This window comes from Setaria viridis, chromosome 2, assembly GCF_005286985.2.
Source record: "Setaria viridis chromosome 2, Setaria_viridis_v4.0, whole genome shotgun sequence".
Classification (NCBI taxonomy): Eukaryota; Viridiplantae; Streptophyta; class Magnoliopsida; order Poales; family Poaceae; genus Setaria; species Setaria viridis.
The window spans coordinates 1,025,693-1,040,413 of record NC_048264.2 but is presented as its reverse complement, the minus strand read 5'-3'; the positions used below and the strand labels follow the sequence as shown (position 1 = coordinate 1,040,413).

Here is a 14,721-nt window from a genome sequence, read left to right as displayed (position 1 = left end):
CATAATACTATATTGGTAAACACTTTATCTGTTTGTGATGAATAGAAATAGGCTCTTGAACACCAAGTTAGCTTTGTCACAACTCACAATAGTATATTGCTAGCAAGTTGCCAAGTTATTACTTTGATTGTGGCATGGCACCACATCAGAAAGGATCTGAACTCACCTTGGGATAGAAAAGAGTGATTTGAAGACTCTGGATGACCTGAAACCCTTTTCAAGAGCTGCTGAAAACCACGAATGCGCCAAGAGTCATGTGAATCATATACACAGAAAGCACAGCTCAGCTTCTTTAGTTGTGCCAGGCCGCAAGGCTGGACGGAGGTTGGATCGTACGAATCGAACCACACGAGCAAAACCAGCTGAGTGGTTGAAATATTGACGACAGGTCGACCGCGAGTAAAGCTGGAACCCAATGCCAACTCCTTGAACGCCTTTGCCACTAAGGTGAGCTGTTGCAGTCCTACCAGAGCCAGCAGACTCAATTGAAAGGAGAGGCTCCGAGTGGATGGCGAGATTGGCCAGCCCACGGGCTTCACCGACGCTGAGCTTCTGCAAGCATGGGCACCGCAGCGAGGAGACGGCGTCACCGAGCTCGAGAGGGCCGTGGAACCGGACGCGGTTCAGTGAGAGCTCCGTGAGCTGAGCGAAGACGCCGGCGGGCGGCACGGCGAGGCCGAGGAACCCTAGGTCGAGGGAGACCGTGGTGGCGTTCCCGAGGCAGGGCAGCTCAAAGGCCCCTCCTTCCCCGGCCTCTTCCTCGCCGTCGCCACCGACGGAATTTCCCCCCGACGCCCGATTTTGGAAGAGAAAAACACACTAAGTTCTCTTTTTCCTTCACAATTAACCAATTTTCATATTTTACTCCTACAAACTAAGTTCGGTTTTGAAATTTTACATGCTTGTATGTCCCTCCCTCTATTTTTGCGTGCTTTCCAAATATCATATATATGTTTTTCTTTTTGGCGATGGGGGCAATACAATAACAAAATACAAAAGAGTGAGCTTTGCAATATTTTCCCCTCAGCCAAAAATTCAATAACAAAAGAGTAGGCATAAGAATTAAAGAATGGGTGATATTATGAAGTGCATCAATTGTGCTCAAAACGGTCTCTTTTTAAACACCGAAATTGCTCTCAGATTTCTACATGGAGTACTCAAATAGAACTGCAATTCGGTTTCTTTTTAAACACGGGCGGCCGACGTAGTCGTTTGGATGTCCCAACAAGCTCCCAATTTGATTACCTGAAATCTCCCTACACATTACTGATCTGGCAACATCCTATAAGAATATATCGTGACATTTCAACATCAACAGATCACCATATCCACAGAGATCATCCACTGCTGGATCTACATCGTCTTATAAGGAAAAACATTAACATGCAGCATACTACGGCATACAGAGGAAAAACAAAAGACACAAGTGAGGTGAGGCAACAACAGGGAACGATCAGCGCTCCATGGTTTGTAACTTTAACAGTAACATGCAGCAGACTACGGCATACAGAGGAAAACTAAAAGATATACAAGCAGTGAAGCAATAACAGAGAACGATCAGTGCTCCACAGTCACAAATCTGTGCCTTGGCCTTCTGGTGCAAGCAAGTACACCGACCTCTTGTCCGCATCACGGAACAAGTGAAATTCCACAAACGTTTCTGGCCTTGAGAAGCCCGCTAATGCCTGGCAGAAGTCCCTGGCCTTGCTTTCAGTGACCTGGTAGTCGAATGTTATTCTAATGTTTTTCAGCACCATCCCCCAACTGAACAGTTGTTTCACAAAAGTAACTTCACGCTCAGCTCCTTGCAGGCCAAAAATGGTTACATGTTCAAGGTGATTCAGCACAAGTCCCTCGGTCTTCCAGCTTGTTGGTTGATCACAAATGCAGCCTGATGGACATGTAGACTGCGCCTATGAACGAGGAGCACCATTGTCAGATGACATCAAGAAGACAGAAATACCTTGGCCATGCCTGAACATACGTCGTCAACAGAGTTTTCTTGAAAGAATGTTATTGCTAATTTGTTAGAAATCAAGTGACTGAACTACTGAAGCAATATGGTTGTTATGTGCAGGGAATTGTACAGCAGAAACAATATTTGTTAAACTGCACAAGTCCTAAGATGTCGTACGATAAATAGCCCATAAACAAAATGAATATAATTGATCTTAGGCTATCGATGGAAACTTGAAGACCTTTTTGGATCCTATGGATTGGGATGGAAGTCCCCAGTATTTAGCACAAAATTCCTGCTATACTTCTCCCCATCCAGAAAGAGGGTTAATGTTCATAGCTCAAACATTCTAAGCTAAACTACATCATATTCAGATGAAAGCCCCCAAATGTGTTATCTAGATTTGTCTGCTATCAGTCAACTTCAGTGACTGCCACATGTGTCAACAGACTGAAAGCATTTTAAAGGATAACACTTACTACCAAGGAAAGGGTGCTACTTTGGGACTTGCAGAACAAAGTATTGTCATTTGAAGATACATAAATATATGCATTTGCAAAACAACAACTTGGCACAAACCACAAAGTATTAGTGTTAAAACAGCTAGAATGGGGAAACTCAACTCAACTATCAAGCCAAATTGTGCCAAGAAATGCAAATGCAATATAGCCTTCTGTCACTTCATGGTTACTTGAATAAACAGACAGAGTTTTACCTCCAGGTTCCTATTGTCATGTAACACAAATACCAATCTTCTTAGACCAGTACACATCCTGAGCAGATGGAATGAGCTGGCTCCAAAAGCATGACCTTCGTTGGATACAGCCAGTTGCAAGAACGTAATTTGAGGAAGCATTTTCATGTCTCCCATTAAGTATTGAAAGTCATCTATGTCCTGTCAATCCATAAGCGGTCATTGTAAAGGTCAGGCAGGAAATAAAGAGACATCTAGACTTCAAATAACTGATTGCCACACGCAAAAAGGTCGTTAGAACCTGACAAGTTCACTTTATATTTCCTATCCAAAACTTGTCATTGCACATCAAGATTAAGTATGCTAAACATCTATAAACATGCTTTAGCTGTGAAGTCAATTCCCAACAGCAAAACATGCATGAGAACAAAAATACAAACTGTCCAAGTACAAATAATAACTTTTCCATGTTTTAACCACTCAAGAGATCATGTTCGCTTTCTCAGAACCAATGAGAGTTCATGGACCATTGAAAACTAGGATACTAGCGCATCAGGCTAGAAGTATCTACATTCCCCTCAAGCATCAATGCATCACAGTTTCAAATATTGAAATGACACCATTATTGGGACAATTATTTCTAGCCCCACATGTTGCAATGGACTAACTCCCAAATGCTATGCTCATACTTAGTAAGAACAGTTCTTTCAGTGATGTAAAGTGAACCCCAACCTAAGCCATATTATTTAACTAGGGCACTTGTTGTAATGTTGAACTCTTGAATAATGCCTACACTAAGTTGGGCATAATACCTAATCAAATACATGTTAAACTCTAAGTTAGCTTTGTCACAATAATATCACGCTAGCAAGTTACCCAACATCTTGACTCCAGTACTTTGCAGCAGAAGGATGTGCACTCACCTTCCGATACACGAGCATGAGCTTAAGACTGTGAATGACCTGAAATTGCTGCAAGAGCCTCAGACAATACTGATTCTTATCTCTACTGGCATGTTGCCCAAATACAATAAAAAAGCTGTTCAGCTTTTGGAGTCGTCCCAAATTGCCAAGATGGACATATCGCGGATCATACAAATCTCTCCACGTCAAAGACACCAGCTGCGGCGCTGAGATGTTGGCAATCGGTTTACTCGGATCATCATCAATGAAGCTAAAAGTCACGGCTAACCCCAGGAGAGCCGGTGCCACAATTGTGAGCTGCTGCAAGGAATAAAGGCTCTCCAGCTTAATTTGCAGGAGAGACTCAGAGTGGATGGAGAGATTGTGCAGCCCCCTGGAGTCATGGACCTTGAGCTTCTGCAAGCACGGGCACCGCGGCGAGGAGACTAAATTGCCCAGCTCGCATGGGCCACGGAACCGGACCCGACTCAGGGAGAGCTTGGTGAGCCGGGGGAAGATACCCATGGACGGCAAGGCGAGGCTGAGAAACCCTAGGTTGAGCACAATCTTGATGGCCTTCCCGAAGCAGGGCAGCTGAACGTCGCCTCTAACCCCGGCCTCCTCCGCCCCCTCCTCATCACCATCATCATCATCATCATCCTCGTCGACGTGGTTCCCCGGAACCACGTTGTGGTAGACAAGATCCCCGGAGAGGCGGCGCGCGGCGACGGGAAGCCAGGCCGCCGCGGAGTGGGGGGCGGCGTCTTCGGTGGTGACGGAAACGCAGCGGAGCTCCGGAGCTTCAGGGGCGTCGAGAAGCTCGCGGATGCGGGGGCCGTCCGGGGCGAGGTGGAAGCGGAGCTCCGGGAGGAGGGCCCAGACGCGGCGCCAGCGGCGCGAGAGGGAGCTGGTCTGGACGGCGGCGGCGGTGCCGAGGCGGAGGAGGATGAGGACGAGGACATCGTCGGGGAGCGCGCTAAGGAGGTCCCCGCCGGCGGCGGCGGCGCCGTCGGAGGGCTTCACGCGCTTGGCCGCGATCTCGCCGCCGCTTTGCTCCATAGAAATGGAGATGGAGAGGGATTCTGTTGGGCCTCAGGGCCCGAAGGATTGGTGGGCTTATTTTATTTTTCGTTTTTATACAACGATGAAAGAATAAGCAACAGCCTGCCAAAACAACGTGCATAATGTTTTTAAAACCAAATTTAACTTAGTTCATAAGAAATAAATAAAAAATTGATAAAACATGGAGAGAGAGAAAAAAACATCCCTTACACCGTTTTTTCCCAAGATTTTTCTTCACAATTTGTCAAAATCATATTTTTAAAACTAAGTTGAATTCATTTTTGAAATTTTATATGCATGTATATCCCATATATGTATACGAGGTAGCATTTTCTTGAACTTCAGAGTTTTGAAATCACACATGTCCCAAAAAAACCCTTTGTTTTTTCATGTATTCAATAAAAAAAAATATGTTCATTATTTTGAAGCTAGCCTAATCAACACCGGGAAAATTAGTTTTGTAGCACTAAAAGAACGCCGTTTCCGGAAAATACGATCTTCATCACGTGAAATACCATCGAAAAAATGAACCGTTATCGCATTCCGTCATGTTTGCTGTTAACGTCGCAGACTCCGTGGAAGAACATGTCCGATCCATGGCTATGTAAGTGATTAAATTTAGTATAGAACAGAACAGTTAACTCTTTTGCTTCAGAATTTCATCACGGATTCACGGAATTTTACCTCCATGGCCTGTCGATCGGCGAGGTTCTCCGTTCTCGTTCGTTGGCACCGCGGTTTGTCCTCCTGGGCATCGCGTCTGTTGCAGCGGCCAGCTGCACGGGCTTGGGCGGCCGGGCTTGCACGGCGAGCTCCTTACGGGATGCCAAGCCCAAGCAGCAGCAGGAGACTGCACAAGCTATACGCTGCGGCCCGCGCCGAGCTCTGCGGTGCCGGAGTTCGCGTCAAGCTTTCGAGCTCCAGGACATTGGCAAGGTGCGCCACCGCGCAGCTCAGTCAGACCAGCCGCCTCCTCGGGCCCGCCCCACCGGCCGGGATCCGCCCTTGACTGGGGCTCCGCCGATCTACGCCGCCGGATCGGACTCCATCCTACACAGATCCGCCTCCTTTGGAGCTCGGGGAAGAAATAGGTGAGAGTACTGTCTGCCAGAGCTCAGCGTAGGAAGAAACTGAGGACTTCCAAAAGTTCCACACCGTCAGCTCCAAACAGTCTTCCAGTTTGTTGGTTGATCACAATTGCAGCCTGACTGACATGAAGACTGTATATGGGACAAGTAGCATGCTAAGACTTCCTGGTATTGTTAAATGACATCAGGAAGAAGATAACAGTACAAGTACAACGGGTAGCAAACACTAGGATATATGTCATCAATATTTTTTTTTACCAAAGAATAGCATTCCTAATTCTCTTGAAGCTAAATTAACTGCACAAATTTAGTTTCTATAAGCATAGATTTTTTTTATATAAACTGCACAACTCCTTAGGTTTTGTGAAATCAATAGCCCATAAACAATAGTATTCTGTTGACTTGATCTGTTAACGCAATAGTACTGTCCTGTAAAAAATGACTTTCTATGCAAAAACTCAATCAACTCCCATACAGTGCCGTTTATTTCCAAAAGAATGACAGTGTTTGAAGGATGGTACCTATAAAGTTACCAAAGAATGTACCAAACATGTGTTTGCAATAGAAACTTTGGAGCAGACTAGCAGAATACCAGTTTAAAACCAACACCTAGAATGGAAATTCTCAAGTCTCAAAGGTCAGGCCAAATTTGTTGCAAAACAAAAAATGGAAATGCTATGTTGTTTTCAGTCATTTTCTCAGTCACTTAAGTATATAGTGAAACAAACATAACTTTACCTCCAAACCTCTACTGGTATGTAACACCAGCGACAATCTTCTTATATCAGTACACAGCCTGAGCATATGAAATGTGCTGGGTCCAAAACTGTGTCCTTTGTTCATTATCTCCATGGTTAAGAACATAGTGTGAGGGAGCATTGTTATGTCTTCCATTGAGTATGGAACGTTACCAATGTCCTGTCGATTCATAATAAGTTAGCAAAAAAAAGCATATGGGGAGGTTACCATACATCCAATATTTTCAAATAACTGATTGCCACACACGGAATCATTGTTGCATTTAAACATGCAAAACTGGCAAATTTATATTAAACATGCAAACACCCTGTAAATACACTTTAGTTTTTTAAGTTACTTCCCAACTACGAAACATGAGAATAAGAATACATACTGTGTGAGTACAAATTATATTTGTTCAAGTTCTAACCACCCTTTCTCATCAGTCATCACCCCAGGTCAAGTTCATATTCTCGTGACTAATTAACAGACTAGTGCACACTTGTAGTGTGTGAATTTCACGCTAGTTACTCCCTCACATTATACAAACATATAGATTCTATAAACTTCCTGATGTGAGCATAGCACACAAAATGTCAATTTGCACCAGTATCCTCACATATCACTATTTCTAGGATAACTCTGTCAAACCCACATGATGCATGTACTAATTCCCAAATATCACATCCCTTGCTTAGGACACTTGTTTCAGTGTTGTGAACAGAAGCAATTCGTTCCACACTAAGACACAGTATTAACTATGAAACTTGGTTGGCCACGATGTTAAGGTGAAGCTGCTTTTCCTAAACTAAGGCTCTAAACTTTTACATGCCTGAAGTTCTAAACCTGCTAGCTATCTTCCAGGCATCAATTACTGTGGAGCTGGGGGATGGAAAACTTGCCCTATTCTGGACTGACAATTGGTTGGGCCAATCTTCCCCATGCATACTTGCTCTGGATCTCTGCCAATTGGTCACGCCTAAGATCAGGAGAACCAGAACAGTAGCTGATGCACTGCTCCAGAAACAATGGATCAAAGACGTTGCCGGACGGTCTACAGTGAGGACCCTACACCAATATGTTCAGCTGTGGCATGCGGTCTCTGACATCTAGCTGCGACATGGAGTCAAGGACAGAATAGCCTGGCGGTGGGAGAGCTCTGGGCTATACTCTGCGCGATCCGCTTACAAATCCCTCTTCTACGGCTCCACCAATTACCCAGCTTATAGGGTCATCTGGAAAGCATGGGCTCCTCTCAAAATTAAATTCTTCATTTGGCTGGCCCTCCGGGAAAGGATATGGACAGCAGCTCGTCGTAAGCGGCGTGGCCTCCAGAGCGATGATGCTTGCACACTCTACAGCCAACAACCAGAAATGGCTGCGCACCTTCTTGTTCACTGCTGCTATGCACAACAGGTTTGGCTTGCTGTTGGTCAGCTGATAGGCGTTCCTCCGACCCCCTCGGCTGCAAATACTGCTCTGATGGACTGGTGGTTGTTGAAACGTGCGGGGCTTAATAGCGGCAGGAGGAAGGGTATGGACTGCACCCTTATGCTTGTCTCATGGATGATTTGGAAGGAGCGTAACAATAGGGTTTTCAGCAAGGGATCACCCAAGACGCCGCAACAGCTCACAGAGGAAATTTCATTGGAAGCTAGAGTGTGGTGCTCGATAGGGGCAAAGTCCTTAGTAGACATAGGTTGGCCGGGGTGTACGGCGACTGCCCCATCCTAGCCGTCTTAACTCTATTGTCTAGGGTGTTTAGATCGAACATGTAATCGACTTATGTGATCACCCCCCGTGTGCGTGCGCCCGGTTGGCCCGTGTTGTAAAACTCCACTTATCTCCTGCGTATTCTAGAAAAAAAGAAGTTCTTTCATCATATTGACTTAATTTTATCATCTGACTGTACTCCTACTCCTATGTATGCACTGGTAGTGGTAAGCACATCATCCACAAATCAGGATCAAAAGCTACACATTGCCCTTCCTACATCTTTGTTTCTGCTACTTTTGACCTCCACCTACTAAAGAGGCTTAATAATCCATGCCTATTCTAAATTACACATAAAAACTAAGCAAATATTCTTGAACCCCCAAGTCAGATTTGTTGCAATAAAAGGTCGGTACTTGTTATTAAAGATGAGAAACTCACCTGCAGATAGAAGAGTGTGATATTAAGAATAAGGATGAACCGAAACTGCTGCAAGAGCTTCAGAACGCCACGATTGTCTCCAGAGTCATGTTCACAATATACACGAAAGAAGTTTGTCTTCAGACGTTGCAGTTGTCCCAAACTGCCAAGCTGGAAAGAGCTTGGATCATATGAATCCCTCCACTCCAGTAACACCAGCTGAGGGGCCGAAATGTTGGCTACTGGTTGGTTCTTGTTCTCGACAAAAGCATCCGGTCAATTTTAATTTCTCGAGTGCCGGAGCAACGACAGTGAGCTGCCGTAACCCTTCCAGACGCCACAGATCCACTTGCAGGAGAGATTCGGAGTGGATGATGAGCTTGTCCACGCCAAAGGCGTAACGGACACTGAGCTTTTGCAACCTTGGGCAGCGCTGCGAGGGCAGGACATCACCAAGCTCATCCGGGCCATGGAGTCGGACGCGGTGGAGCGTGAGCTTGATGAGGCGGGCGAATGTGCCGGAGAATGGCAGAGCGAGGCCTAGAAACCCCAGGTTGAGGTTAATCCCGGTGGCGTTCTCGAAGCAGGGCAGCTGAACAGCGCCTCTCTCCCCGGCTTCCTCCTCCTCCTCCTCCATCCCCGGAAACATGTTGTAGTAGCCAAGATCGCCAGAGAGGCGGCGCGCGGCCTCGGGTATCCAGGCCCCCAACGAATCGGGCGCGGAATCTGCGACGATGACGGAGATGCAGAGGAGGGGCGGGGGTGCGTCAGGGGTGAGGAGCACCTCGCGGATGCGGTGGCCATTGGTATCGAGGTGGAAGTGGAGCTCCGGAAGGAGGGTCCAGACGCCGCGCCAGCGGTGGGAGAGGACGCTGGTCCGGGTTGCCTCGGCGGTGGTGTCGAGGCGCAGAAGGATGAGGACGTCGTCGGGGAGCGCGCTGAGGCGATCCTCTAAGGCGCCGGCACCGGTGGAGGATATATAGCTTCCCGCGCGTGGCGGCGATTCCGCTGCCGCCGCCGCCGCCGCCGCTCCGCGCCATGCGAGATCGGGGAGGAGTGATTTGGGTTCACACTGGGCCGTTTCATAAATACTCAGAGACCCCAGATGAGATTACGGCCCATCATAGAATTTTTTTTGCTCGTCGTCCTAGCTAGAGCCCACCAAGTAGATAAGTCTGGGCCGGTTGCTGAGCGCAAGGACGTTATTTGAATTCTTTTTGTGAAAACGTAACTCCCTCGTACCACATTTTACAAGGCAAATGCACGTGATTTGAAATTCGAATTTGCAATTCTTTTACCACGATTAATTTAGCGGTGTAGGTTTTACAGTGCAAAAAAGCGATAAATTGGATTCGAATAATACCTTTCTATGATCATGCTTCTGCTATAACGAACACCAAGCCGTTTATAAGATGAAACTAGCGATCCAAGTGCAATAAAAAAATCATAATCATAAGTATGAAAAAAATGATATGGAAGAAATCATAATCATAAGTATGAAAAAATGATTGAGTTACTACAATTCATCTGTCGAAAGAGGAAGCTGCTTGAACTCCTGGTTCATGTCTTCATGAACAAAGAACCTACTCACACACACAACTCGGGGGAACTAGTCGGCAACACACAAGACAAGCTTACAGGAAGTCAGCATTGTACATCACACACAAATCCCGTAATTTAACTCAAACAACATACTCCCAGGCGATGAATCAACGCAATGCTCCAAAACCATAAACCCACAGTTCAGCTGAAACCATAAACCCGCATGACCTGTCAATTAAGAGAATGCTGTTAACAAGAGAAACATCTATAATTCTGTATCAGTAATTAAGAAAAAAGGATCTGATGCAGTATCACTATAATGCGAAATGTCAAATGTGATATATTAAGTTTAGAATCTGTTAACTTGGCATAAACAAATAGCAAGGATTGATACTTACAGAGGAACTAAAGAAGATACACTCAGAATTGACTTATGGATGAACAATCAATGGCCATCACCAAGCAGTATGCTATCATCAGAAAAGATTGTTATCTACACTGGAAGAGAGATGTTAGATCATTGTGGTCAGCCTTTAGACTAGCTCGGACCGCTCAGCAATTAACAGCGCCTCAAGTTCTTCTCTCCGTTTCTCCAGCTCCTGAAATACCATGCAGACATAAAGAAAATGCGGTGACCAACAGGTAGTGAAGACCCAGGACAAAATTATACTTGTACCATTTAGGATGTACGTTTAACTTTGAAACTAAGAGGAGCAATTTTGGCAGTATGCTATTCAATACAAAATTGCCTGGCTATGATCAACCAAAAAACATGGTTTGTATCCTCCTTTTCCTTTTTTGCAGGCTGCGTACTCTCTTTTGGAAGAAGATGCAATTCTCTTGTGAATACACATTTCACTTGTCATACATGTTGAAATAGTTATAACTCGGTATTTTAACTTTAAGAAGCATAAACTTTATGAAACAGGGTGATCGGCTGTTTTGATGGAAAAGGGTTCACCCTTTTTAAATGTCAGGTTTCTATATTTCTAATGTGCTACACTTGGTTTTCAGCTACAGCTACAGAATCTCCTGAACCGTCCCACGGGAAGCAAACCAAGTAGGAAAAGAAAAATCTTATGGAACAGTGATGAACTGCATGGGGAAGATCGATCTAAGCCACAAGCAAATTTAGGCATGGGCTACATAAAGGGTGTCTTACAAACTGGGACATGGGTCAAAAACATGGAAAGTCCAGTCTCAGGATTCCATGCTGTCACAGCTAAAAGTATGAACCAAATACTTACATGCAGATCCTTGACTGCTTGCTCCCGTGATGTTGCTTTCTGCTGCCTAGAACGTTTTAGAACACCAATGCACAATATCCCCTACATATTCAAAGTTTTTTAGGTAAAAGATATCTGTGACAATGCAATAAAAGAATGCAATGTTGACCATCTATCTGTTCCATCGCACATTACAAGCTCATACTAGTATTTTGCTATGATAGACACAGCTGGTAGGGAGGACAATTTAATGAATAATCATGATGATATTTAGCATGTTTATATGAGAAATTTTCATCCTTTACAACAAGTATTCAACAGGTTCACAATGCTACACAGCTGATCAAATAAGATTGGTTAGTTAGTAGCTGTAATAATTTACCCAAATAAAACATGACTGAAAATTAAGAGGCACCAATGGCTCAATGTTCTTAAAGATTAGTCATCCATTTTACAGTGTTATGTCAAAAATTTCATTATTATTAAGGCAGCTACACAGACCGTTAACACACATGAATATCAAAATTCTCTCTTACCGAGATAACATAGACAGCTCCACATGCAAGAAGCATATAGCTGGCAATCTCCTGGAGCAAAATCAGATCATTCCTTTCAATACTTGGGTATGCCTTCGTCATGACAGCAACACTGCCAGGAACCAAAAGTAAAAGGACATCAAGAGAGGAACAGGCATGTAATTCAAATCAGCATGTGCAAGAATAATTAATAGGATTCTTCCCACGTGTCCCTGGGCACTGCTTGAAGGAAAGAAATTTAAAAATTTAAATGCTCGTGATATCAGCACTTAGTGCTTGCATGTAATTGACACAAGCTTTTACTTTTCAGAGCCTGTAATGTGAACCTGAAGAGATCAATCTGCTCAATACCAGCTGGATAACAAAAGTATTACTCTGAATTAATGGTACAAACTCTTAATGGCAAAATTTCCATCCAGTATTCTCAAACATCGAACCAAATATGTACATGTAACATTATTCTTTCATTCATAATCACCCTCGTTGAAACTATGTTATATTTTGGAAAACCTAGATGAACCGGAGAGACGTTTCAGGCAAAGCCAAGATTACATTCCACATTTGGTTAACCAGAAAAGTATTCTTGCAACATTACATGATTACATGCTAACATAGACAAGAGAGGCCTGGACATGTGGGGATCACAATGCACTGACAGAGTAATAGAACTGCATGTAACTAACATTGATACATCACCTATGTATGTGGCATAAGAGAATATCAAAGTAATGTATGAAGATTAGAGTTGCTCATAGCTGATCTTAATACAACACTATTATGACCTTATCATCTCAAAGTAATGAATTATGATTATAGTTGATCATCAAACCTCATCCAGAGAAAGCATGTTTTGGCTTGATTTTATAAGTAGATAAATTTTTGTTACATGAAACCACCAACTGAACAATACAAATCAATGTATCACCATCACATCTACAATTTTCTCTAATCTCTGTTTTCGTTTTATCACTTGCAAAAAAAGAATAACAAATGTGTCCTGCCATATCTAAGGTAATACTATCTGGATGGGCACCAAGCATAAGCGATTCACTCAACTGTACATCCAAATAAATATGCACAGATTGAGTACTGAGTTCTGGAAACAAAGTTAAAGGACAAGTGAAATATATGCTCATCCAGAATACTTACAAGATCTGTAGCATTCCCCGTGCAGGCCAGTATTCAAATATCTGATTACATAAAAAAGAAAAACGTGACTAAACCATCAAGCCAGTTAAATTATCAAAATATACTAAGCTAACCTCAACAAACTCAATTTGGCACAGTATTCCAAAACAAATGGGCAGTGTAATAAATTTTATTTACTGAAACAGTTAAAGGACATTACGAAAAAAATAACATCAGAACAGAACAAATGAAAACCTAAACTTTCAAAACTATCTTTACTGCTAAACATGATAATTGCCTAAAATGAAGTGAAACATTGGGCATCCATATGCCACAAGTCCACGGATGCTCCACGATACCAAGAAAATAGTGTGTAGGTTGAACACCATAGCACGGCTTACAAACCGAACCAGAGCCAGTCAGATGGTGTGCTAGATATACAAATCAGGCATCTCCATAAACAGATCAAATCATATATTGCAAATGTTAAATTACTGACAGATTTGTAAATTAACGAGTAAGGTAACTGAAAAGGACAGAAATGCTCATATCAAACACAGTAAGGAGACAATCAGACTGCAAGAAAGCTCGCTACAGTGGCGCAGACTACTGAGTGCCCCTCATTTGACTAAATCGGATGATATTATAAATCACATAACATTCCATAATCACTAAGATAGTGACCAATTAGGCTCTACTTTAATCACTCAGATAGTTTCGAAAACGACTGCACAACCAATTAGCTCTCTCTCACATTCCAAATCGAGAAACGGGGAGGAAGAGCGCAAACCTTCCAGAACTTCATGATGAATCCCCACTCGGTCTCGAGGACGCCGACGAAGAGCGAGAACACCACCGCGTAGCACCGGAAGATGCCCCCGAATATCTGGAACCCAACAACACACGCATTCCCCCGGATTCAGCTCGCCACCTCGCCAATCTCACGAATGCGGGAGTTGGTTGCACAGATAGGCTTACATCGGAGCCGGCGCGGAAGGCCTGGACCGCGGAGAGGACGTTGACGGCGACGCAGAGGAGCGCGGTGGCGGCCGTGGCGACGCTGAAGCAGCCGCAGACGATGAGGAGCGGGTCGGCGCCGGCGCGCGGGGGGCGGCACTGCCGGGGCGCGTCCCCGCCGCCGGCCTGCGGCGGGGACGAGGAGGAGGGCCCGGCGACGGCCGACGACGACGCGGAGGCCCCATTCGACATGGCTAGGGTTCGGGCTCGCGGAGTGCTTTCCGATCCCCCCTTGGGCGGCGAGGTGGGGTGGTGGGAGCGAGCGGGAGGGAGGAATCGAGAAGCGGGAGGAGCGAGGCGTGAGGTGGAAGCCGAAGCGTATCAAGCGGAGGGGAGCACCAAGCGCCCGTGGACTGTGCCCACGGACTCGTGTTGGTCCGGATCGTGGAGGTCTGCGGTGTTGGTAAACCTGGTGCAGGAAGCTAGGGTGCAGTGAGGATGGGCTTGTCAGAGCGTGCGTGGGGGCCAGACGCGATTCGACACGTGGCGTGGGGGCACGTGACGTGAGCGAGCGAGCTCGTGTACGGTTGGTTCATCAGGAGTTGACCATTTTCTGCTCTGATTCGCACAAGTTTTCACGGTGCTTGGCTGACTTTGACATTTCAAAAGAAAAAAAGTGCTCACTCATGCTCCGTTTCAAAAGTAACATAACCGGAAAAACATGTGGTACGGTAAGCCCGACATATTTCGAGCAAGGA

At 44.9% G+C, this 14,721-nt stretch overlaps 3 protein-coding genes across 3 annotated transcripts; all 3 read right to left on the bottom strand.

The window, feature by feature from the left end:
• Positions 1 to 1,285: 1,285 nt before the first annotated feature.
• Positions 1,286 to 4,643, bottom strand: LOC117843959 (putative F-box/FBD/LRR-repeat protein At4g03220). The gene is made up of 3 exons (XM_034724754.1): positions 3,575 to 4,643; positions 2,673 to 2,852; positions 1,286 to 1,913 (listed from the first exon to the last, which is right to left on the bottom strand). The coding sequence occupies exons 1-3, from the start codon at positions 4,610 to 4,612 to the stop codon at positions 1,572 to 1,574; spliced, it is 1,560 nt and encodes a 519-aa protein (XP_034580645.1). The 5' UTR covers positions 4,613 to 4,643; the 3' UTR covers positions 1,286 to 1,571.
• Positions 4,644 to 8,602: 3,959 nt separating this feature from the next.
• Positions 8,603 to 9,673, bottom strand: LOC117842619 (putative F-box/FBD/LRR-repeat protein At4g03220; the record flags this gene model as incomplete). Its single annotated transcript, XM_034723103.2, has 1 exon — positions 8,603 to 9,673. A coding segment is annotated over one exon (912 nt), but the record flags the coding sequence as incomplete, so codon positions are not given.
• Positions 9,674 to 10,047: 374 nt separating this feature from the next.
• Positions 10,048 to 14,348, bottom strand: LOC117842482 (uncharacterized). The gene is made up of 7 exons (XM_034722949.2): positions 13,985 to 14,348; positions 13,797 to 13,892; positions 13,028 to 13,068; positions 11,879 to 11,990; positions 11,364 to 11,444; positions 10,515 to 10,715; positions 10,048 to 10,344 (listed from the first exon to the last, which is right to left on the bottom strand). The coding sequence occupies exons 1-6, from the start codon at positions 14,213 to 14,215 to the stop codon at positions 10,650 to 10,652; spliced, it is 627 nt and encodes a 208-aa protein (XP_034578840.1). The 5' UTR covers positions 14,216 to 14,348; the 3' UTR covers positions 10,048 to 10,344; positions 10,515 to 10,649.
• Positions 14,349 to 14,721: the final 373 nt, after the last annotated feature.